General features: G+C 42.6%; 1 protein-coding gene and 1 long non-coding RNA gene across 3 annotated transcripts in view; one reads left to right on the forward strand and one right to left on the reverse strand.

Annotated features, from left to right (window-relative positions):
• Positions 1 to 23,477, reverse strand: part of LOC112488440 (uncharacterized) — a 43,421-nt gene that overhangs the window by 18,168 nt on the left and 1,776 nt on the right. The window contains exons 2-3 of one of the 2 annotated variants that reach the window (XR_003052481.1): positions 14,809 to 14,887; positions 12,864 to 12,947 (exon numbers count right to left, since the gene is read on the reverse strand). This is a non-coding gene — a long non-coding RNA (uncharacterized LOC112488440). Of the gene's footprint in view, positions 1 to 12,852; positions 12,948 to 14,808; positions 14,888 to 23,477 lie in introns of both variants that reach the window. The other variant, XR_003052480.1, reaches the window with a different exon arrangement.
• LOC103393281 (protein shisa-8) overlaps positions 112 to 23,477 on the forward strand; it is a 49,489-nt gene continuing 26,123 nt past the window's right edge. Inside the window, exon 1 of the mRNA XM_025064701.1 lies at positions 112 to 3,873. Coding sequence (XP_024920469.1) covers positions 3,302 to 3,873 — 572 coding nt within the window. The 5' untranslated portion in view covers positions 112 to 3,301. The remainder of the gene's footprint in view (positions 3,874 to 23,477) is intronic.

A 23,477-nucleotide genomic window follows, 5' to 3' on the forward strand; every position in this document is an offset into this window, starting at 1 on the left:
CCTTAGGACCGCTCTCCCTTTTGTCCCCCTACCTGTCTACACACCCCCCCCCACCCTTATATTTCCTCCACTCCCTCCTATCCCTCTGTCCCTTCTTATTCCTCCTGCTAACACATTGTATTTTAAATCCTTCTCCTTCTACCGTCTCCTCTCCTTCAAGCCTCTTTCTCCCCCCTTTCTTTGGCAGCCACTGGGCTGTCATCGTCTCCTTCCATCCTGCTTTCTGGCCTTCCTTTTCGGATCTTTACATCTCTCTACCCCCCACATCTCTCCCTCCCTCCCTCCCCCTCTCTCCCCTTAATCAGCCCCTTCAGACTGCAGCACCACACATGTTCCAGACTCACTCACACAAAGACGAGGATGTGCAGAGGCATTAGCTGGGTAATTACCAAGAGCCAAAATACAAGACGCACGCACGCACGCGCGCTCGCTCACGCACACACGCACGAATCCCCATTTCAACCTGCTGACACAGGCAGCTCTGTTGCTGACGGGAATTTCAGGATAGGAAGCTGGTGATAAATCTATGTAGGTGTGGGAGAGGGGGGGAAATTATAGGACACAAGTGTGGAAGTCAAACCTAAAATGTAAAGGTTTTTGAGACAGAACAGTAAAACATGAAATATAAAAAGCAGAAGAGGATAAAACTGAGAGAGAAAAAAACCCAGTAAAGAGTCGAACAAATGGGGGAGAAAAAAAGAGAAGGGAGTCGGTGACACATGATGATTGAGGGTGGAGGAGAGAAGTGAAAGGGATAGTCAGCAAACACTTATTTACTCAGAGAGAAAGTGTGTGTGTGAGAGAGAGAGAGAGAGAGAGAGAGGAGGAATAGGAGGAGTGGGGAAAAAGAGGGAGGAGTGTATTGTGAGAGGGAGGAGTGAGTGAAAGAGAGAGAGAGAGAGAGAGAGCTTGTACGTGTAGTGTTCTGCCACAGAACAACAACAGCCGCAGCAGCATCGAACGTCAGCGAACGACGGACTTCAGACGCAGTGAGCTGAGCAGAGCAGAGCGATCGCAGCAGCACAGAGATGGAATACTGTACACACTGACGGAGAAGAAGAAGCAGCAGCAGCAGGGATGGAGAAGGATGGAATAAAAAAAGCAAACATTTTATGACTTCTCCTGGGTTTTTTTTGCACTTTCCCTGGAGCTTCCCACAAGCAGAGCACCAGTGAAAACACATACATGTGATATATATATAAAACTCTATATACATATATATCAAATTATGACTGTTTTCAAAGAAGCCGCAGACGGACAAGGACTCAATTGACAGCCAGGGTGAATCTATGGCACTAAAACTGGGGCGAAAAAATCTGCAGCGTTTGTTTACAAACTGTTGCACACGAATGCTCTGAGAAAATTATTTGTGCGACAGTGAAAACCCCAAAACCATTGACGACATTGAAAATTTCAATTTGAGAAATCTGGCAAGTGAGTTAGTGAGGCGATAGAGTCAGCCCTGACCAGAGCTGTGGCTGCAGCGGCGCCCGTGCCCACCAAAGGTGTGCTTCTTTTGAAAACAGGACATTTATGATCTTCCTTCAGCGCCGTCGCTGTTTGGCCGTCGCATCTCCACTTGTCACTGTCAGCCAAATATAGACTCGGACAGAATTATCCCCACTAGGCTTGTGCAAGTGAGGCTAAAAGGGCAGAGGCTAGTCCACAGGCGCTCTGACCCCAGACCGATACTTCCTCAGGTCATTAAAAGAAGAGAGGAGGTAAGTAGTCGAAGACAGACTCAAACCAACAAACCAACAAAAAAAAAATCAGGGACAGAAGATTAAGATCAAACCAAGTACAAACAAAGAAATCAACTGAGCCTAAAACAAGATCAGAAGATTTAAAGAAAGGCATTTAAAAAAAATCTTTAATGTGGCGGCATTGGCTCTAATTCCAGCGTTTTTTTTCCGTTTTTTTTTCAGCTTCTGTCAGATGCAGGAGCAGCACTAAGACATAAAGATTAGCGATTCAGTATCAGTATCCCAGCGTCAGCCCTCCCTCTCCTCTCTCTCTCTCTCTCTCTCTCTCGCTCTCTCGCTCTCTCTCCTCCCCTCTTCCCTTCCTTTGGACTGAGCACTTGTAGGGCAGCACTGAGCGGGTGATAGACAGCGAGTGCCCAGCTGGTGTCCTGGGTCTGTCCAAGACCCAGGGATTCACGGGGGGACAGGAAGGGTCTCACTGCAGAGTGCAGGTCAGGACAGCCTAAACTGGACTTCTATTTGTCAACTAAAACCAACACAGAGACACTGACAGAGGACTTCACCTCCTGTGTGTGTAAACCTGCACGTCTCTGAGGGGAAAACCCGTCTGTGGACTGTAAGCTCCTCAGGACCTCAGCTTGGACACACACAGACACCGGAGTAACCACGACAGAGCTCTCAATTGTTGTTGTTTTTTTTTTCCTTTCGGGCAAATAAGAATCTTGTCAAAGTTACTTTTTCAACCACTTAACCAACCAAAGGCAGAACATTAATCAGTCAGAAAGACAGCTGTGACTGAACCTGGACGTTTGACAAAAAGGGAATAAAACTCATCAGAGTGGCAGTGAAAAGATGAGCACAACAAACACAGAACGGCTCCACAGGTTCCTGTGATCCACAGAGCAGGAGAACCACTCAGACTCTGGGAGGGAATTCTCCAGAACACTCCTTCTCGTTGAGACTCAACTGGACCATAAAAGTTCTCAGGAATACATGTCCGTCTGTGGAGTGAGAGGCTGTCTGGTCGGAGCTGTGAATCTCCAGATAATTTCATCCAATCAGTGAGGAGGTACGGGAAGACAAAGGCAGATGCATTTGTAAGGATTTACCTCCGAGCCTCTGGATTTGGATTCGTCTACAAACTCCTGTCTGCACGTGACATGTGGCTCTGTGAAAGGTGACATCACCAGAACCTCTGGACATTTATTACACACACAGACACACACCCACTGACAACAGTCTGTGTCTCCTCACAGGGGACTCGTTCCCTCCGATTAGAAGCATATTAAGATGGGGGATTGATTTCCTTTACCCACTTGTTCCTCTGCCCTTGGACGCCCAGTCACTGCTCTGTGAATGTGTGCAGTAATTTCCCCCACAGCACTAATTTAAAGCTGCTTTTATTTCTCCGCAGGCGGAGGCGCAGAATAAACTCCTTCCATTAGTGTTTAGAGCTTTCTATTACCTTACGGACGGATTGATTCAGTTTGAAATATATTTTTATTTTATATCCTTTTTCCCCTCTTTTCTAGGAGCTAATTCTGCTGCTCAACAATTACACATCAGCTCTGAATCACTGACAGACCACAGAGTCCAGAATGCACCTCTCCAAGCATTCACTCTTGATGAGCGTCTTCTTGGCCGTTCTCCTGGGTCCGAGCTCCAACCCTGGCCTGAGCCCCGGACCCTCAGGTCAGGCTCTGGCTCAGATCAACACCAACACCAACAACCAGACAACGGCGCCCTCGACGGCGATAGAATCTGCCCTGGCCACGCCTACACCTAAATCAGAGGAGCAGACAGTCCTGGGTGGCAGTAACCGGTGTTGGGGGTACTATGACGTCATGGGTCAGTGGGACCCGCCGTTCAACTGCAACGCTGGCATCTACATGTTCTGTTGTGGGTCCTGTTTTTACCGCTTCTGCTGCCAGTTCAAAATCCACAGCCTGGACCAGACTTCCTGCTCCAACTACGACACACCTGTGTGGGCCAACACGGGCAAACCGGTGGCAGCTGTCACGGAGGCCCCGCAGGAACCAGACCAGGACCGGACCTACATGGTTGTGTATATAATCTGTGGAGTAGTGGCCATCATGGTGCTGGTGGGAATTTTCACCAAACTTGGGCTGGAGAAGAGTCAAGGAGGGCAGGCGGACATGACCAACTCCAGGTAGGAACCAGAGTCAGAGCAGCGGTTTTACTGTTTACACTCCTGTTGCTACAGACAAAGTAAATCAAATTTTAAAAAAAACAAAACGGTTTTACTGTTTACACTCCTGTTGCTCCAGACAAAGTAAATCAAGTAAAAAAACAAAACAAATTGTAGAGTTAAATCAGTCCTAGTGTCTCTTCTATTTCTCAGGCATCTGGGTTTATTTTGTCGAATTACAAACAGACAAATAGAGACAAAAATGGGCATTCTTTCTAAGACGGAAACTGAACAGGAAGTGATGTAGGGCCTAATGACAATGACAAATGATATTGGTGGACGTCAACAGTTTTCTCTCTGTGTCTCTCAAAATTAACTTAACCCTCATTTGTCCATACATTAAACAGCGTAACACAGCACAATCATCTTATAAATGATAAAAAAGTGAGAGTGTAGAATCTGATCAGACGTCATATCCATCACGACCGCACGCTGGAATCAACTTAATGACTGCTGAATAACTGTGTGCTACAGAATAATTGACTTTAAATGCCAGCCACATCACTCTCTCTGACACGGGGTCTGGATATTCCACTTTAATCCAGGTTGGTGATTCGCTGTCTCACATGTGTCAGGATCATTTCTGCACCGTCTCAGACCTTGTGCATTTTTTTTTTTTTTGCATACGTGTGAAAAGGTCACCGGCCGGGTAATGAATAAGGTGCTTGAATTACAACGAGGTGCAAAAGGGCGTGTGGGGGGGTGAATTGCCAGGATGTGTGATGTTGTGTAATGTTAGCGGCGCGGCAAGGTCAGGCCGAAGGATGAAGATGGCGAGGGAGGATTATGGTGGAGCGCGTGCGGTGTTTTGTCTGTATTAGTGGAGGCTGTTTCACATGGCTGAGAGATTGATTTGCTCAGAAACAACTATGACTTTGGCAGTCAACGATGGGAAAGGTGAGGCTGGATTTTTTGGACGGGTGGGATATTGATTCCACTGGAGTGCAGCCAGAAGCTAATTATAATATAGAGGGCAGTGTGTGTTTGTGTGTTTGTGTGATTGTGTGTTTATGCGTGTGTGTGTGAGGGTATGTTGTGTGTAAAGCTATACTTGTGGGGACTTTCTTGAACCAAAAATAAATAAAAATACTACTGCTGTGGGGGCACGGTGTCCTCGTGGGGACAATATGCAGCTCGGAGAGAGGGTATTTTGAGGCTCAAGACTTGGTTTGGTTTCACAATTAGAATGAGTCTCAGATGATTTACTGTGTGATAAAAATTGACCACTGTGGTTGATACGAAATACTGTCATAAAAATATCTTTGCCTCAAGTTTCCAACGACACAATTTGCACCGCACTTGCAGATCATGTGATATTTTATCATCTATGACGGATGGTGGGGCGGGGGGGTGGGGGGGGGGGTTGTCAAACTCAATCAACTGCAACAGACTTTAACAACAGTCTCAAAATAATAAACAAATATATCTACTGTTTGGAGGCGAGAGAGGAGGAAAACAAACACTCTATATATAAGGGCTGGCAAAATGATCGACTTCATTTTCGTTCATCGTGTGAGTGATGGATTTATTGATTATCATCCCAGGGTCAGCAGGGACGGAAATGAATATCGTTTGCAAAGACGTCCACTTTCACATCAACACATTTTTATGTGGTGCAGCCAAAACAGTGGACTAAAACCTAGGGCCGAGAGGGGACGCAGGTGGAGTGGGAACGTTTTACAGAAGAGCAGGAAGTGGCGATGAGTGAAGGGCTAAGCTGTTACATTTCTGCTGAGTCGGCGGTGACAGCTGTGGATAGATGGTTGGCTCTGTGATCAGGCAGCATGGATAATGATGGTTGGAACAAGTCTTTCAAGAGTACTTTAAAAGACAATTTCACTCATGGGAGCGTTTTTAAGAACACCTTTGTAATGCAATAAATAACACTTTTTTTGTAAAAACTTTTTTTTTTGGCTTATTTTACATGGGTTATAAACCGTACTTTATGGAAATAAAGCTGTGGCGTGAGTTCCATTTTTACAACATGCCCCAAAAAAGACCCAAACGCTGCACTTTTATACATGATGACATTGTCATGTTGTTATGACATATTTCCTAAGAAAGGAGCAGGTGCTTTTTAAATGTGAGTTTTATAACTTCCTACAACTCTCTGAGCTGCTTACCATCATATATATAAACATATAAGTATATAAATATACATTATACAAAAACCATCACAGTGATGTGCAGCTTATTTTTGATGCAATTTCTATGATGCATTTTAAAACATCTACTAATCTTTGCGACGAGCGGCGGATTTATTTCCATGAAATACTGTATACACGACGTTGTCGGCTGTGACTGCCTTCACATAAAGTCCATATTAAAATCTGCACAACTGGATTTGAATCACAAATTATACCATAACATAAAACTACAAAAAGCCTCTTGGAGCCGTGCTGTTTATCCTGAGTTTAAAGACAATGTATTTCAAATTTAAATTTTCTACCTGCACACACTTCCACTTCTGCTGCAACTGTGTGTGTGTTTGTGTCATGCCAAAAAGCTGAAACAACTGTGTGTGTGTTTGTGTCATGCCAGAAAGCTGAAACCTGGGGTCACAAAAAGCATCAACGCAATGATACATGTATATTCCCCCAACCCACCCCCACAGACACCCTCACTTTCAAACCCCACTGCATCTCTTCAACTGTTCCACCTCCAACTATTTCTTCTTCTCATCAGAAAAACACCCGTTTGTATTTTGCCCTCAGTCTGCGTGTAAAAAAACTGCTGCAAAGAAAAAAAAGAAGTTTTAATTCAAATGTAGCCTTTGATGTTGACGATTCAGTTTTGCGCATTAATATTAATCATGTTGTAGGTTAACACCCTCCGCTTCGCTCGGAGACTTTCCACCGTTAAAGCTGACCTATTGCATCAGCAAGTCTTCAAACATCAGTAAATCTCAGTGTGCTTCCAGCAGGATCACTGGTGCCTGGCTTCAGGACCACCACACCCTCTCCTACCCCTCCACCCCCCCACGTACTGCAGCTGTAGTAATCAAAGCCAAAGCAATTAAGGTTTGTGCTCATGAATAATCTCCACACAGGACGTAGGAAGATGTCGTTGTAGGTGAGAACTTCAGCTGAAAACACAGCCACTGCTGCATTAGGCCATTTACAGACAATAAACCACAGGAAAAAGCCAAAAGACGGAGAGTTTTTAAAAGCCGGGCGTTAATTAAAGCTGCTGTGAGCAGGGTCAGCATCAAGTGGGCGCTGAAAGGGTAAAAAGGCTAATAAATATTTTGCATTTGTTGGGAATTTTAAGTGATGCACAAGTGCAGTCAGCGTAACGACGGTTGTCGTTAAAATACTGTACAACAAGCAAACAGACACGGTGAAAGTTTAAACACTGTACAACAAGCAAACAGACACGGTGTAGGTCAATGAGACGCACAACAAGATTATCGTGAGGTGAAAGTTAAAAAAAAAAAGTCTGAAGACGTCACACAGGCGACTCTCTGGGATATTCGTCATGTAGCTGGTACCGTTGAGAAAGAGGGGTAGTAGTACTATTAACAAAAAAAAAATACAAATGCCCATGTCTCACAGTATCACCAAATATGGGATGTGTTTTAGAAACTGTGCTTTCCATTTACTGGGATTGAGTTTTCAAATATCCCTGTAAGTCAGGGGGTTTATTTTATATGTGACGAGGAGTGTAGAAGGACGAGGAGGAGGAGTACTGTGCCGTTACCTTCATCACTGACCTCAGAAACACAGCTGACGATGTTTGGAGCGTCACACAGATCACCGAGAGGCAGCTTTAGTGCTTCTTAGTTTGGGTTTGTTGTCCACTTTATATCGACAAATCTATAGCGATTCCTCTCCCTCACACACACACACGCACACACACGGAGCAGAGAATCACAAACAGCTCATTCCCCTTAACAGCATTGTTCCACTTATCATAAGTTATTCCTCGAAGGGGCCGTGTGTTCAAGGGCAGGGAGGATTGAATGACTCACAGGGGGATCTGAACAACCACTTCCAGGGGCCATTCTGTTCCGTTACTGTATTGTGTTTCATCAACAATGCTCTCTGTTTCCGTTATTGTTCGGCCCACGGTGGCGCTTTTCATCATCGCCGCTGACAGGTGTTGAGAGCCCGCAGATAAACATGTGGACGCAGCCCCCCCGTCCCCCCTCCTCTCCGGTACGATTACAGCGGCGGCCAAACGAACATTTATTTATTATGACTGATCACTGCGGGAAGTTGAGAATCTTTTTCACCCGTTTAGACCGAGTCGTCATCCGGCTCAGGGACAGGTCGATTAACGCGTGATGTGTGAACAAATCAAACAGTTCCTCAGAATAATGACCTGGTTTGTACAAAAAAAAGAGTTTCTTAGGACTTAGTATCGCTCAGGGTCTTCTTACAACATGGGTCGAAGAGTTTCTTAGGACTTAGTATCGCTCGGGGTCTTCGACTTACAACATGAGTCGGTTTCTAGTGGTGGTGTGACTCGGATTCCTGCCGTAAGCCGGAACCTATATACAACCGCATTACACATATCGCAAAAATATATAGGAAAACGGAACAGAGAACAGCAAGGAAGAGCTCACGGAAAACACGTGGAATTCCTTATTGTCCTCTTGTTCCTTGTCGGAATGAGGAAACAAGACTTCCCTAATAAATGTAAATGTAGACGGTGAAACGCCACAGGTCGAGGACGTCATACACCAAGGACTTTCCTTCTTCCTGTTTATTATTCTGACACCTGCTCAGATGTTGGTGCAGGTCGGGTTCTTGTGAACCGTGTTGTGGAGGAGTGTGTGTTATCAACTGTAACTCCACACCTTAACCCAGTGCAGCAGATTGTGCCGAGACAAATCACTGCAGAACTTCCTCCCAGCTCCACTGTTAGCTTCAGCTGATTTCCATTATCTCTTAATCCTGGCTCTATCCATAAACACTGTCCTCATCCAGTCATTTCATCTCCTCCATATTCATGTCCCATCCTCCTCGATGCCTCTGCAGCAACTTCACATTAAAAACCCATCGTCCAAAGGAGAATACTGCACAGAGCATCGCTGCATTTAACATGAAGAAAAAGATAGATCCACGTTATTAAAAAAAAAAAAAACGGGTTTAAAATATGTGTAATGAATTCTAATGAAATATTTTAATTATTTCAAAAAGTATTGTAATATCTCATTCTTCTCTTTAGAATGAAACTTCGTACTGAACGACCTTGACAAATCCTTTATTATATTTCCTACAGTGGTTTTATGGGATTTAATTCAACGGCGTGAAGTCGTTTGTTCCTCACTTTCCTTTTTCCCATCACCTTTTACTGAGATTGGATCAAATATATCTGTACAAGATTCTCTGGGACACATCGTCAGTGACGCTCCCGTGGCCATGTGGTCTTTAGAGCTCCACTGACCCAATCCTGTCTCGTCTCCCATCAGCATCGGCCAACGTGTCAAATCTGTTGGACCAAAGTCCAAAGCAGAATCTGAATTTTATCCAAGTATTTTTATCCACATATTTCTCCAAATCCAACCGTCCATAACCAAATAACGGAGCCCAGTTACTTCAATGACAACATAATACTCTGCTCTAAGAATATTATTTCGATCAATGCAAGTAAAAAAATTCAGAGAATGCCACTTATTATTTCGATCAATGCAAGTAAAAAAGTTGATAAAACAATTCAGAGAATGCCACCGTTAACAAGAGAAGCATTGGTTCTACCAGTGTGTGGCACTATTGTCATCCATCTCTGTTGTCTTACTGCTGTGTTGTGTTACTGCGTGTACACATCACTTGTACTGCAGTTGAACGTGCCGCTCAACGTGGGCTCCATTTTCACTTCAGTGATCCTGCTAATGGTCTGGTCCTGCTTTGGACGGACGCTCGCTCCAAGTCGCCCTGACAGAAAATCAACTTTACATGTAGCTGTTTGTTCGAGCGCAAACAGTAACAAGCGTCTCCACGGTGGGTTGACCGTGGCTGGTCAGACCCTTGTCCTCGTGTCGGCATCTTTTCACTTTCTGATTCTCTCCAACTCCATCCACATCGGCTATCTTCATATATCTTTATCTCAGAGCAAACCTTGTCTCTCTCTGTCTGACTTATTGGTGAAGAACGTTGTTATATTAACAAGATTAACTGTGATTAAACTTTAACTGCGATTAAAGCACAATACTATGAAAAAAAAACAGTGTAGAAATCCAACATGGCCGCTCTCATAGAGAGACCTCTGTTCTGAAGAACATTTACAAAGAACACATTTTTATTTTTAATTAATGTTTTAATTTAAATTAGAAAAGAGAAACCAGAGGCCGTCATAACCCTAACTCAGAACAGTTTCCCTCTCTTTCTATTTCACGCGTATTTTCCTTCCTAACCTAAACAAATGTAGACTCAGGGTCAGGATGAAGCAGAGAAGATGACCTTTACTCTGCCCTTGACTTTTCTTTTCACCTTCCCGCTTCTTTTAATGTTGTTGAACTTGTTGATTTCCTGTCAATCGCCTCCTCGTCTCCTTCCTCTCCGCTCATTTCCTCCTGATCTCAGGTGATTAAAGAACGCACGTGAAATCAAATCTGCTGCCAGCGCAGACGGAGACACTACAGTCAGCAGCTGATGTTCAGATTTAGAACTTACTCCAGCTGCGGCCACACGATACCTGTATCTGACAGCAGTACAAACACTGCGATCGTATTCATACCGTACTACGACATGGATTGTATTACTCTCAGCCATGTTTACCTCGAGGTTTTCTTAGGTTTCGGCATACGTTAGCCTTTACACAAACACAACGGATATTTTTAAACAGCAACTCAATAATAAAGTGCAGTTCAGACCGATCTCTGCTGTAATCTCTCACTGTTTGGACTGAGAAGCTGCTGCTTTATCTTCCTCTCATAAAAACTAGACAAATTCTACACTTTATTACGCAGTTCTTCTTCACAACAACGACCAGTGAGTAAATCATTCTGTTTCAGTTTGGTCAAATGTTGCTTCTGCACATTTGTACACACTGTTTTCACATGTATGATTTTATTTGAAAACATAAGTGGTTTCAAACTGCTTTTAATTATTCTCGATCATCTGATAAAAGCTCAAGAGTTGATCACTGTAATTACAAATTCTGACTTTTTTTTTAGCACACGGAGAATCAAAATATCTTGGTATTGTCGCTGAACTCAATTAGTCAGTGATCAGAATGTTTGGCTCCAGGCAGAATTTCTTCTTGTTTATTTGAGAGATATAAAAGATAAAGTGATACAATGACAACAAGAAAGTTGTTTTTCCCAGAGACGGATCACTTTGAGGTTGTGAGACTGATTACAGCGGCTCCTTCTGCCTCCTAGGGAACCAATAAAATATTCTCCACTTTGAAATTTGTCACAGTATTCCCACAAATATATTTCTGTACAATTAAAATTCAGGGGCAGAGAAAATCCACTGGATTGAAGGAATTAATTTGTTTGGAATATTTTATTGTAAGAATTGTTTTGATTTATTGTTTTGTATCATTATTACAGCAGCCCTGGTCCTTTATTAAAAACTGAAACGACCCGTGTTACAGTTTGAGGTCACACAAGGTCAATGTAACCCAGACTAAAGGATCCAAACATTGAAGGCTAGTTTTATAATAATAAGAGAGACACAGGTGAGAGCAGTGAAGACAGACTCTGAGGTCTCGTCCTTGAGCTGGACCTCATCAGAACCCAACTGCTGGTAAATAACACAGTCTCAGTGGAAGATGACAGGAAGCCGTGAAGTTCTAATTTCAACACCACGGCCACAGCAGCGGTCAGAACACTCACACCAACGCTCTCCTATTCTTTCCTCTCCATTCATTCATTTTTAAACACATCACTTTCATCCCCTATATTCACCCCCCACTTGTCGTCCTTCCTGCTATAAATTCTTCATCCCTCCTGGTCATTTTTCCTCAGGCTAACATCCAGCATTGTTCAGTTCTCACCATTGTTTCTCTGTGTCTCGGTCCATGATGTCCATACTGTCCATACTGTACGTTTGAATCCTACAAACAGCTGGACAAAGTCATCCTGTCCAATTAACCAGACCACCCACTCAGTGACCACCAGCAGACACCCGGGGCCCCGGGCTGGCTGCCGGGCTGCCCGGAGCCTCCCAGTCAGGGGAGCACGACTGACCCCAACACACACCACAGATCAAGGGATAAAAGGACTCAGGTCTAAGGTTGAAGAGCAGGAAGTCGTTCAGAGGAAAGTACTTGAGGGGGAGGAGGTAAGGGGGGAGGACAAACATAAACACTGTCCACCACTTATCACCGCCTGCTCTATACACACACACCCAACACTGCACCAACAACATAATACAGTATAAGTGATTCTTAACCACAGGATTGCAGCCCAAGGCTGGGCCGCCAGCAACACATAGTGGGTCACAAAAAGTTTCCAGTTCCCATGTGGGCTGCACGACTGCACTGAACTCTGACACCAGAGATATGTTAGCCACGATAAGCTTAGTTACAATGCAGCTTTCCACCATGTGGTGGCGGTAATGCACGAGTCAGTCACTTTAACGAGTTGCAAAATACACATTAGCAAAAACTATGACGGTTTTTAAAACATAAAATTGTGACAAACACAATTTTTTAAAACATAAAATTGTGACAAACAGTGCACATGAATGAGATCCTTCATGTTGTTTGTAAAATTAACCATGTTTTAAGGGTAAATGTGAGTAAACCATTCTCTGCAGTGACGACTTCTGATGGTTACGTTATGATACCTTCACCTTAACACAACACGTTTAACAAAAGAATTGTATCGTGAGTCTGTCTCCTGTGTGCGTCCTAATTACCCTCCTCGTTGTTTTTTTTTTTGTTTTTGGCTCCACTCCTCTTCATAACCTCCCACCCTCATTCATCAGCCTTTTCCACTCCTTTCCATTTGCTATTTATCAGTGTGAAATGTATGGAGGCATTTACATTCTACTCACGCGGCTCCTGTCGCCTCTTAGTTTGGTTCAAATGAGTCCGATAAATCTTCACAGAGACTGGATGTGCTGCATACATATCAGAACCTGGAGGTGGATTCAGACCAAATCCAGATGTTAACTGTAGTAATCGACAGTTGAAGTTCAATAACATGTTTGTTTTTTTTATTAATATTTTACAGAAGAAATTTGACATGAAGAATTTGTAATGTTTGGCAACCCAGTGACCAACTATATTTGTCAGAGGCCAGAATTCTTCTGGACAGACGGCCTGAGGGCCAGACACTCAAAGTAAAATGAAATAAAAATCACATCATTATGTAACAGTTATTTTGGAATCCAGTTTTGGGCCGGATTGGACAGTTTCGAAGGGCCAGATTCAGCCTGCGGGCCACCAGTTGATGATCACTGGCGTAATCCGACCTTTTGCCCAAATTTTAAAATAAATCCTTGAATGACATTACCTCCATGAGACATCAGAGAGTAGTAAAAATATCGCTTACAGAAGCATTTACAGCAGAAGCTTCAATATATATCAAGTATTCCGTCTCTGGTTCAATTGTCAGTGAAGGAAGCAGTTTTTCACTGCAAAGTGCTGACACCCCGAGCTGCAAACCAACGACTCTTTTTAGGAATCCAACAAGAATCCGACTTGTCTTACTTCTTTATTCTTTTGTTTCTTTTTTAGTCGAGAGTTAAAAAGCCGTCCTGTCTGATATTAGAAAAAAAAAGATTAAAACAACCATTAAATTCAACTGTCAGCAAAATAAAACTGCCGCGGCCTGATTTCATGCGGACCTGTATTTTAGCAACTTTAATTCAGTCTTTCATTATTTTAGTGTATAAAAACAAGAACAGTTTCTTTAATTCAACATGTGTGAACTACAGAAAGGCTGGGTTTGTACATTTGTTTACATGAGTCACAATTAGAGGTTTAATGACTAAAAAAAAAACCCCAATTAGCTCTGTTTAAAGTTTGCCAGCATATTAATATGTAAATAAAATCCATCCGTTAGCATCTGTAAGTGTACAGGCATTAAGGAGCTCAAAAGCCAGCTTTATATAATGAAGTACTTTCTTCTGTTTACTTCCCTCCTTAATGTGAGAGTGCCTGTGTGTGTGTAAGTGTGTATGTGGTCTGCCAGCATTTATTTCTTAGCGATGAGCATCCCGCCAGCTTAGCTCATGCTAGTATCTCCAGCCATTAAGTGGATTTATGGCCCTGCTTTTCTCTTAGAGCTATAGGACCCTCTGCAAGGCGACCAATCAATGCCTCCCCCTGCTTCCATATGGAGTGATGGAGGGAAAGGAAAGCTGCATCAACATGTAGATAATTGTTCCATGCATCATGGTCACTCCCCGGATGCAGGGATAATGTCGAGGTTAATTTAAATGGAAAAGTAGCTAAGTTCAAATTGGCTCAGTCTACAATATAAGGGGTGGGTTACAGTTATAATGTGTTGACATATTACTCCATGTGTTTCATTGTAAGAAGATGCTTTCAAGATGTTGCCTAGTAACCCCTCGATACATTTTGTCTTATGTAAAGATATATCCAGGCACTCATCTCAATTGTTTGAACCGCTGCTAATATGCAGCTAATATGTGATCATCAACTGGCAGTTCGCAGACCAAATCTGGCCCAAGGAAATGTCCAATCCGGCCCACGACTGGGTTCTAAAATTGTGACAATCAAAGAGGATATATCGTGTACTGATAAAGAAAATTATCTCCGACAAATATAATTATTGACCCCTGATGAAGCTGGAGAAGGAATGAATGACTTGCATTTGCAAAAGATAATAATAATTATTATTTCTACCTGAGGCATTTAGATAATAATCAATTCTTTTTGAAAATGATGCTATAACGTATTACTACTACATCTTATCACTGCAGATATTTACTACAAATCGTGTACTATTCCCAGTGGCTGAGTATCACTTACGTTGTATCAATGGACCATTTCAGGGTCACGAGGAGGAAGTCCGGTGTTCGTTTCCACGTCTTAACCAAGATGAGTTCACCTGACAGACAGGGAGACAAAACAGGGGGTGTTTACCTTTAAATCACTATCATCAGACAGAGTAATCCCAGGCATGTGTGAAGACAAAAGACTAAAGCCTATATATGTGTGTGTGTGTGTGTGTGAATCAGAGGACAGTTTGTGATGTTGCTGCTCCACAGCCCTGATCTAAGCTGACAGGTGAAGCTAAGCGCGTTTAAACTGCACACGTAACATGAAGGCAGAACAAGGAGAGGGAATGAAACGAGACCATGTGACAAAGTGAGGAGACGATGAAGGAAGGATGGACATGAAGGAGAGAGGTGACAGGAAAACAGTCAGCCAGGCTGCTCTTAGAGACAGGACACAGTGGAGACAGAGGGCGAGAATGTGGGACCATCGACGGAGGAACTGGTGGAGGAGATGAACCGTCATTAGGATACGGACAGACAAGTGAGCAGGTTAACTTTTTCACACGGTCAGATCATCAATCCACCTCAGCTTCAAAATCAAATATCCCTGGGAACAAAGCAAAATATATTCCATTTATATTTCCCAGATTGGATATTGACTCTACATTTCTATATAACTCTTGGCTCAGAGGCGGTGTAATAACACTGAACTATGTGGTAGTGCTGCTACAAAGACAGGACTAATGCACCCCCCACCCCTCCGCGCCTGAGTCACAAAGGTGCAGAACAGACGGAGGTCACATGTAAAATGATCCTGATGAAATGTAACTCTGAGGAACACAGAACATGTAAGAGACGATGAGGAACACAGGGGCACAGAACATGTAAGAGACGATGAGGAAGAACAGTGGGATGAGGAGATTGGATGAAGCAACGTGGGGGGCGGGGGGAGGAAGAAAGGACCTCGGGATGGAGGACGTGGTCTGTGGTTTTAATGGAATTAAAAGTATTGAAGGCCGACAGGTTGATAGATTGGAGTCAATGATGTGCTCCATCCTGTGGAGTACACCCTCACTCACGAGATGGAGCAAATCAGTCAAGCCAGGAGATCATTGTACATGTGTGTGAGTCACATGACTCACAGTGGGGTCACCAGCGTGACCTCATTTGTAGTATAATTGGGGAATACTCTGACCCCAAGGTACAGGATGCAAATCAGAAGGAAATCTCCCACAAAGAGTAAAAAACACCTCACTCATTAATTTTCTCTTCAACTGTAGGAAAAACTGAATTTTAAGACACTTGAAAACAATATAGCAGAAATCCTGGAACTGTTTTACATCACAACTTGAAGCTGTCAGAACTGATCACTGTCAGCAAATTCATGCTGCCTTTGAAACAGACAGAAATAGTTCTCAGACTCTGACATTCACATCTTTTTTTTCTTCCCCGTTGCCCCGTCATTCGTTGATTCTTAAAAATTCCTTTCCTCAAAAGTCGCCTCGTCCAATCGTTCATCATCTTTATGCTCAGCTATTTCTTTTCCAGGCAGATATGAATCACTGCCTTTTCAAGGTCCCTAATTCTTTTAAAGCACCTTTTATTCCTTCCCTCTGTTGTCCAACGATGACATTTTTCTACTTTCATTTAAATCATCTTTTCTCCCTGAGATCAGATGATCTTTCCCACCTCCCTGCCCAGTCTCTCCTGGGGAGATCTGAGCTCCATGATTCCTTCATCCTGCCCCTCCGACCCCTGAGCTGGTTCACTTCAAAGTCTGGAACATTTTATGTTTAAGGAGGCAAATTCAATATCTTGTCCCTGCGTCTCATGTCTCTGTGGTCCGGTCACTTCTCTCCTCCATTCCACAATAAATTATTAGATTGTTTTATATTACTCTCTGTCTAGAGTCTTTATTGATTTTGATTTTTTTAAATACATGAGAGAAAAAAATAAATGATTAGAAATACCCTGAAGAAGCGGTTCTCAAACTGTGGTATGCTTACCACTGATGATGTATAAATGCAGTTTTTCTGCCTTTTAATACCCAGCTTTTCACATAATACACAGGCCTATAATAAATAGTGTACACCTGCAGTACCTCCACTGACCACAAAGTCAAAGACACTTTAGATCACTCTGTCGCTCTGAGTTACAGTTTATGACCTGGGAAGTCTAAACTGACTGTAAAAAAGTTGTTGTTTTAAAGGTCAGAGGTGAGCGCAGTCTGAAGTCTGAAGTCAACAATCACTGATTGATTCCTGTTATTGATCTGTTCAAGCTGTGTTGACAGTAAAAAATATCTATAAATTATAACCAAACAGATCAAGACTTTTTGTCTATTTATCACCGCGATGATGAATGATGATGAGACCAGAGCACACTGGGTCGCTGTGTGCCATCAATAACGTCAGAGCCTTCAGAGAGCGGAGACAGTAAAGAGCGCTGTGTGTGTGTGTATATGTGTGTGTGTGTGTCACTGATAAATGTTTGAGAACAAGAGAAGCTCTTGCATTTCTGCGATTGCTCTTGGCCTTGCGTGTGTGTGTGTGTTGTTTCTAAAATAAAGGCAGCCTAAAATAATGATAGTGCAGGCAGTGACTCAGAGTTGACATATGGTATTTTTCTGTGACATCATTTTAACAGTGCTGCAGCACTTAGCACTGGGAGCCTTCCAACAGGCTGGCACCGATTTTTACTTTTTCTATCTGGCTGCCTGATTGTTCGTTCCATTTACAGTGTGTCAATGCTTGACCTCCAGGCCTGGACAATTGGTGAGAGGAAGAAAAAAAAAGTCATTATTTGTTTGTTATTCATCAAAAATAAAAGGTTCGGTTTAAACCTTTCCTTTTATCAAACTTTTTTTGTTTTTGTTGCATTTCTCCTAACAATAAACCTTAATAGTGTAACATTAACAATTATTTTAAATTAGATATGACGGTTCTAGACGAGACTTTTTCAGGAAAATATATGCATTCAGTTTATCATCGTGAAATATCACAAAAAAGAACTGGCAGAGAAAAGGTCCAGTCAGGCCAGGGGACATGAACTGGCAGCTGTAGGGTCCAGTATGGTGAGTGAGGGACCAGACTTAGGCTCAGGACCAGGACTACAGGGGTGCACTATCTGGCAGCTAGATGTACTGTGTTTGTTTGTGTGTGTGTGTGTAAGCACTATGACTTTTAACACATAATTTGCATAACAAGAACACACATGACAACAAAACACTCTAAAAAATACTGTGTCCTAGATTCTGCAGGAGGATTGTAACTGGAACAAAGATCCGTCAGTTTTGTTTTGTGTCACATTTCTAATTAACACAAACAGAGTATGGCACAAATTTACTCATTTTGATTTTAACATTTTTTTAGCCTGGAGGTTTTCGATTTATTTATTCATTGATTTAGTTACTCGTTGGTAACTAAATCAACGTGTCAACAGAACAAAAACAGAGACCCATTAAATCCATCAACACTTTTCTTATTTTATTCTTCTCCATTTTCTCATGATCTCCTCCATGTTCAACTTCCACTCTTCTGTTTTTCCTCCTTATTCTTCCTTATTCAGGACCATCTTACTCCATCTACCTGTATTCTCTATTGTTACATCCTTCTCGGTGACATCTACCCAACTGTGTTTCCATCCGATGTCTCCGTCTTTTATTCATCGAACTCTAACCCACTCCGTCCTAACATTATCTCCAAACTGCTTCAAAGTCTTCCTTCCTCTGATTGGTTCCCTTTATTCTTTCTGAGACCGTCTCACTGTCGTCTCATCAACATCCTGTTTGACTCCTGCTGCCCCCCCATCACCTCACCCACACAGATAACCTCAGGTATTTAAACTTGTTCAACTGTTCACTTCCTCTGACTCCCTCCACCACTGTGACCTCTCTAAATTAGCCCCGTGTGAATTAAAGGCTGAGTCACTGCAGCGTCGGATCAGTGAACTCCCTCTAGGCAGCGCCGGCGAGCTGCAGCTGTGAGCATCAGTCCCGGCCGGCAGCCTCTGTTTGGCATCAGGGTGCAGGATTTGAATTTTTTTGTTTTGGTTTGTTTGGCAGAACTGTAGGTGGCAACGAGCAGCATGGAATTACACGGCGTCACTGTTTAATAAAAGCACAGTTTGGTGTTTGTGCTCGGTTCCACACTGTGGCCCCTGGAATCATCTGCAGGAGGCCTTGTAATAGAAACTAACCTGCTGTGACAGGGAAGAGTGATTCAGCTGCAGAACGTTGTGCTACAGGCCCAGGGGAGCGAGCGAGTGTGTGTGTTTGTGTGTTTGTGTGCAAAGTAAATGCCTTAGTCCTTACTTCATGACCCAGGATATTTTCTTGTATTGTACAACAACACAAAACACCTTTAAAAGTACTGGAGTGGTGTCATTTTTGGAGCGAGTAATACTTAAATACGACTGAACGACTGAGCCAACGTCTTGTTTTTGCTTCATGTCAGTGTGTTTTCATCCAGGCTTGTGATTCCAGTTTAATTATTTATTTGGTTATTTGGGGAGGATCAGCGTCAGTTGTTAGAGTGTTATCTTTCCAACAGAAAGGTCAGCGGTTCGATTTTAGAATCCACTGGATCACATGCCAGTTTCCCCGGGCAGACATTTAACTCCGAGATGTTCCCGGAGGCTGGATTGGGGATGTATGAAGAAAAATTAGATGTCTGACAGATGGCGTGTGTACACACTATGTTAAAAAAATAGTGCAAAATGATACACTTTTCTACCAGACAGATTCCCACTGCTGAAAGCTGGCTAACATCATATTTTCTTTCCATTGATTTTTTTTTCCTTCTTAATAATCCAACATTAATCTGTATCAGTTGCCAAAACAAGACGCTTTAAATCATGGGAGAAAAATCACTACTTTGTTGACGTCATTGGATATTCTGTCTTGTTATATAACAGTGATACAACACAATAAAGACCATTCTATTCTAGATTATTTTAAGAGGACATCCAACATCATCTTACACCCATTTCCTTATTGTTCTTACAGTTTACTCACTATTTTACACACTTCCATTGGGTTTTAACAGCTGGATCATCTGCTACGGTCCGTCTAAAATTAGAGTGGATTTGATGAAGACACTGTTGACTTGTCACAGTCTAATTAAGCGCCACATGTTCAGGAGCTTCATGCTGACTGAATATCTGTGCAGTTTTCAGAGGCTAATTGTTTTTCTCTATGGATGTCTAAACGATTCACTAACTGCTGCTAACTAAAAATAGTTCACGTGATGACAGTCCGACTCTACAGAAATGTTAAGGAGCAAATGTTTGGCTTGCACTTTTGTTTAGTTACACTCAGGTTTAACTTTTTTTGGAAAGGGCATGACGAGGGAGTCGAGGAGGTGAGGGAGGCGAGGGGGGGGTCAACCAAACCATTCATAACTTATTTTTATGTCCTGAATATTCTTTTGTTTGGGATTCAGTGAGAGCTCAGCTCGTGAACACTGGCTTCTCATTAGTTCACATCCTGCCCGACATCACATTAAGAATCCATTTTCTAGTAATTTAACTGTAAATGAGGCCCATCCCTGGCAGCACGTGAATACAAATGTCATGAAATTCATTAAGGAGGATCTATTATTCCCATCCCTGGTCTATAGTTTCATCGGGGACTCAGTAAATTCACGGTCCACGCTTCTCGCGTCTCATTCTTTCTGTTTCACAGCCCCTCAGAGGAGAAACAGTCAACGTTAGCTCCAACCTTAAGTGGCCCCCGCTCAGACTTGACTTTCTAACTGAGAGGCCAATCATGCAGGAGCCTGCCGCGTGCGCTCAGCAGTCCTCGACAAACTAAATGACCTCGAACAAACACCAAACCGTGGCGGGGTCTCAGAGTCGGAAAGCTCTGGAAATCATCTATACCCAGTAAAGCCTGGAAAAAACTTGAAATTTCAAGCCAACCTAAGAAAACATCACATCACAAATGAAATAAAAATGGGTTAAAAAAAGTTCAATCCAATAAAGTCCTTTTCATCTCCGCAGGTTTTCATTTGGACAGTGGACTTCTTGGTACTTTTGCAGCTCCTTGAGACGATGGTATTTGCAGTTGGTTTATAATTCTATCAAACTCTGATCAGTCGCTGCACTGCAGCAGAGAAAGATCTGAAACATCACAGTTAAAGGTCATGCTGTGATTTAGAACTGCATATAAGGCCTGAGGAGAGATTTTGGAGAAATGACCTTATTTATATTACAGTGACGTCTCATTCATGGCTCCTCCTTTACATGAGCAGGGACTGAGGAAAACAGCAGTGTGTGACATGATTACAGTGGTGTGGAACTAGAAAACGGTGTTACTTAAAATACAACAGCAGAGACAGGTAAAAAAAAAAAAAAAGCTTGTTATTTTGTTTTAAACCAACACTGAGAAGCGCTGGATTTAAGAGCAAGAAGTTGAAAGTGAGACGAAGAAAGGCAAAGGTGAGCGACAACATGGGTGGTAACAAGTGAAATTCACAGGGTAGAGAGGATGAAAGAGACCAGATCAGTGGAGGACGGATGGAAAGATATGAGAGAGAGAGAAAGAGAGAGAGCTTCAGGTCACTTTATGACCATAGAGAACGAGATGAGAGAGAAAGGAAGACAAATGAAGTGGAGGAATGGATGTGGACAGATATTAATGAGACGAGAGGGAGAAAATTGATTGGTTAGCGAGCAGAAAACGCAAAGGTCAACTGGGATGCACTGACGGGAGTGTGTGTGTGTTTTGGTCTATAAAAAAACACCAGCCGTTTCTAGGTGTCAGGTTTGAACTGATTAGCAGCATTAGCTGCAGTGACGCTGTCTTAGACTGTACATGTTTTAGCAACAACAACCACTGCACAGAGAAACTACTACTGAAGTGCCTTGTTTACCTGGTGTTCACCGTCTTTCTTTAACTGTAAACACTTTACTCCTCGTCTTAGTTTCACAACAAACTCCATTTCTTGAAGTATATCACAGAACATACCACAAACTTTCTATCAAGCAGTAATTCTTGATAGAAAATATGATGAAATCTATAATACCGTAGCATCTGAGGTGCACGCTCGTTAACGGAGCAGAAACTCACAACTGATTATTACTTTGAGTTTGATGACTTTAGCAAAATGAAAAGAAGTTGGGATAGAGAAGTAGTTAAAGCTGCGCCCCCCACCACCACCCTTTGGGGGACATTTATTTATATTTATCTTAAAACACTAATCTGTTACCAGTCGCCCAGCTAATGGGACAGAAATATTTGAATGATTCTTAGCTGAGGATTCAGTTTACTGCTGCGTTTTTATAATTAGGATTAGAATTTTCCTCATCCTTATCTTTACACTTTGACATCTTCATCATTTAGACCCACTTGTCCAAATGCGTCCCCCCTCCCTACCTGTTAAACAAATGTTTTTGTGGTTTATTTGTACTACCTAGTCTGAATCCGTCATCCTAAATTATGACCTTTTACATTAGCATTTCCGAGGTTTACGTTCATTTTATTCCAGTTTTTCCACACACTCACGCAAAAAGTTACGAGCCTCACACACGCTCATCTGGAGGTCTAGTCTTTTTTTGGGGGGATGTCATTATGTCGTGCTGGTTTTCATGTTTTTATGCGACGCTACTCCCATGACCACGGGCAGTCATTAAGCAGCAGGCCTATAAAAAGACAATTGCTCCAGTGCATTTCAGAAGGTTGTGCCAAGGTTTCAACAGCGAGATTAACAGCGAGGAAACGTCTTGATGGCTGCTCCGGAGTCACAGCTGATTGGATGAGAGTGTTTCTATAATTTGTTTGTCAGTGGTGACACTTTGCTGCTCCAGATCTCACTTGTGGCCCATGTTAATGTGGTCGAGGACTGGAGCGATCACAGACGAGGTCAACAGTTGAACTGGAATAAAAGTTTTATACGAGAGCAGTATTTGGTTTATCACATCCACGGAGGAGGGGGGGTATTATTGTCCTTGGATTTTGATGGGGCTCAAGTTTGATCTGGATTCACAGTAGAGAGAGAGAGAGAGAGAGAGAGTCGGCCTGGAATTAAAGCTCTGGGTCATCTGGAGGAACAGGAACCTATTGAATGTTGCTCAAATCCATGGACGGTCAAGGTTGGAGCGAGGAAATGTTAAAGCTCATAAGGCCACAGATATTGACTTAAAATTCATTATAGATTTTGTGAATCAATAAAAAAAATACACACTTTCAGTCATATTGACCAACTCAACCTGAAACACATGGGAAACCACTCAGCCAATTACAGAACAAGACCATCCTTACAAAATAAAATGAAATTTTCTATGGAAGACCAATCTCTTTGACATTTCCTGAACTCAAACACCCAGAGTTACTAGTCACTAGGGGAGCCAGTCGGCACCAATGAGTAGAAGGATTGAATCACACTGGATTTTGTCAACATTTGTGCTCTGTGTGTTTTTTTGTTTTTTTTTGACTAACAGTTAGCAGTTGTTGTTTTAGTTTTTAACTGCTATATCCTTTTGTTACTACTTTGAATTGAAGATTTTTTTTGTTATTGTTGTTGTTTGAAGCCTTTCAAATATTGTAGTGGATTAACATGAAGCAGATTTTCTTTATCTGAATCCCAGTGCGGTTCTAGTCCTTGTTCATTGCAGCAGACTGTGTGTGTGTGTGTGTGTGCGCTGCTGGAGAGTTAATACATGCTGCAAGCCTGTTCCCTGCCTGTGTTCCACTTTTTAAGA

Source organism: Cynoglossus semilaevis, chromosome 17 (assembly GCF_000523025.1).
Source record: "Cynoglossus semilaevis isolate Cse_v1.0 chromosome 17, Cse_v1.0, whole genome shotgun sequence".
In the NCBI taxonomy this organism is placed as follows: domain Eukaryota; kingdom Metazoa; phylum Chordata; class Actinopteri; order Pleuronectiformes; family Cynoglossidae; genus Cynoglossus; species Cynoglossus semilaevis.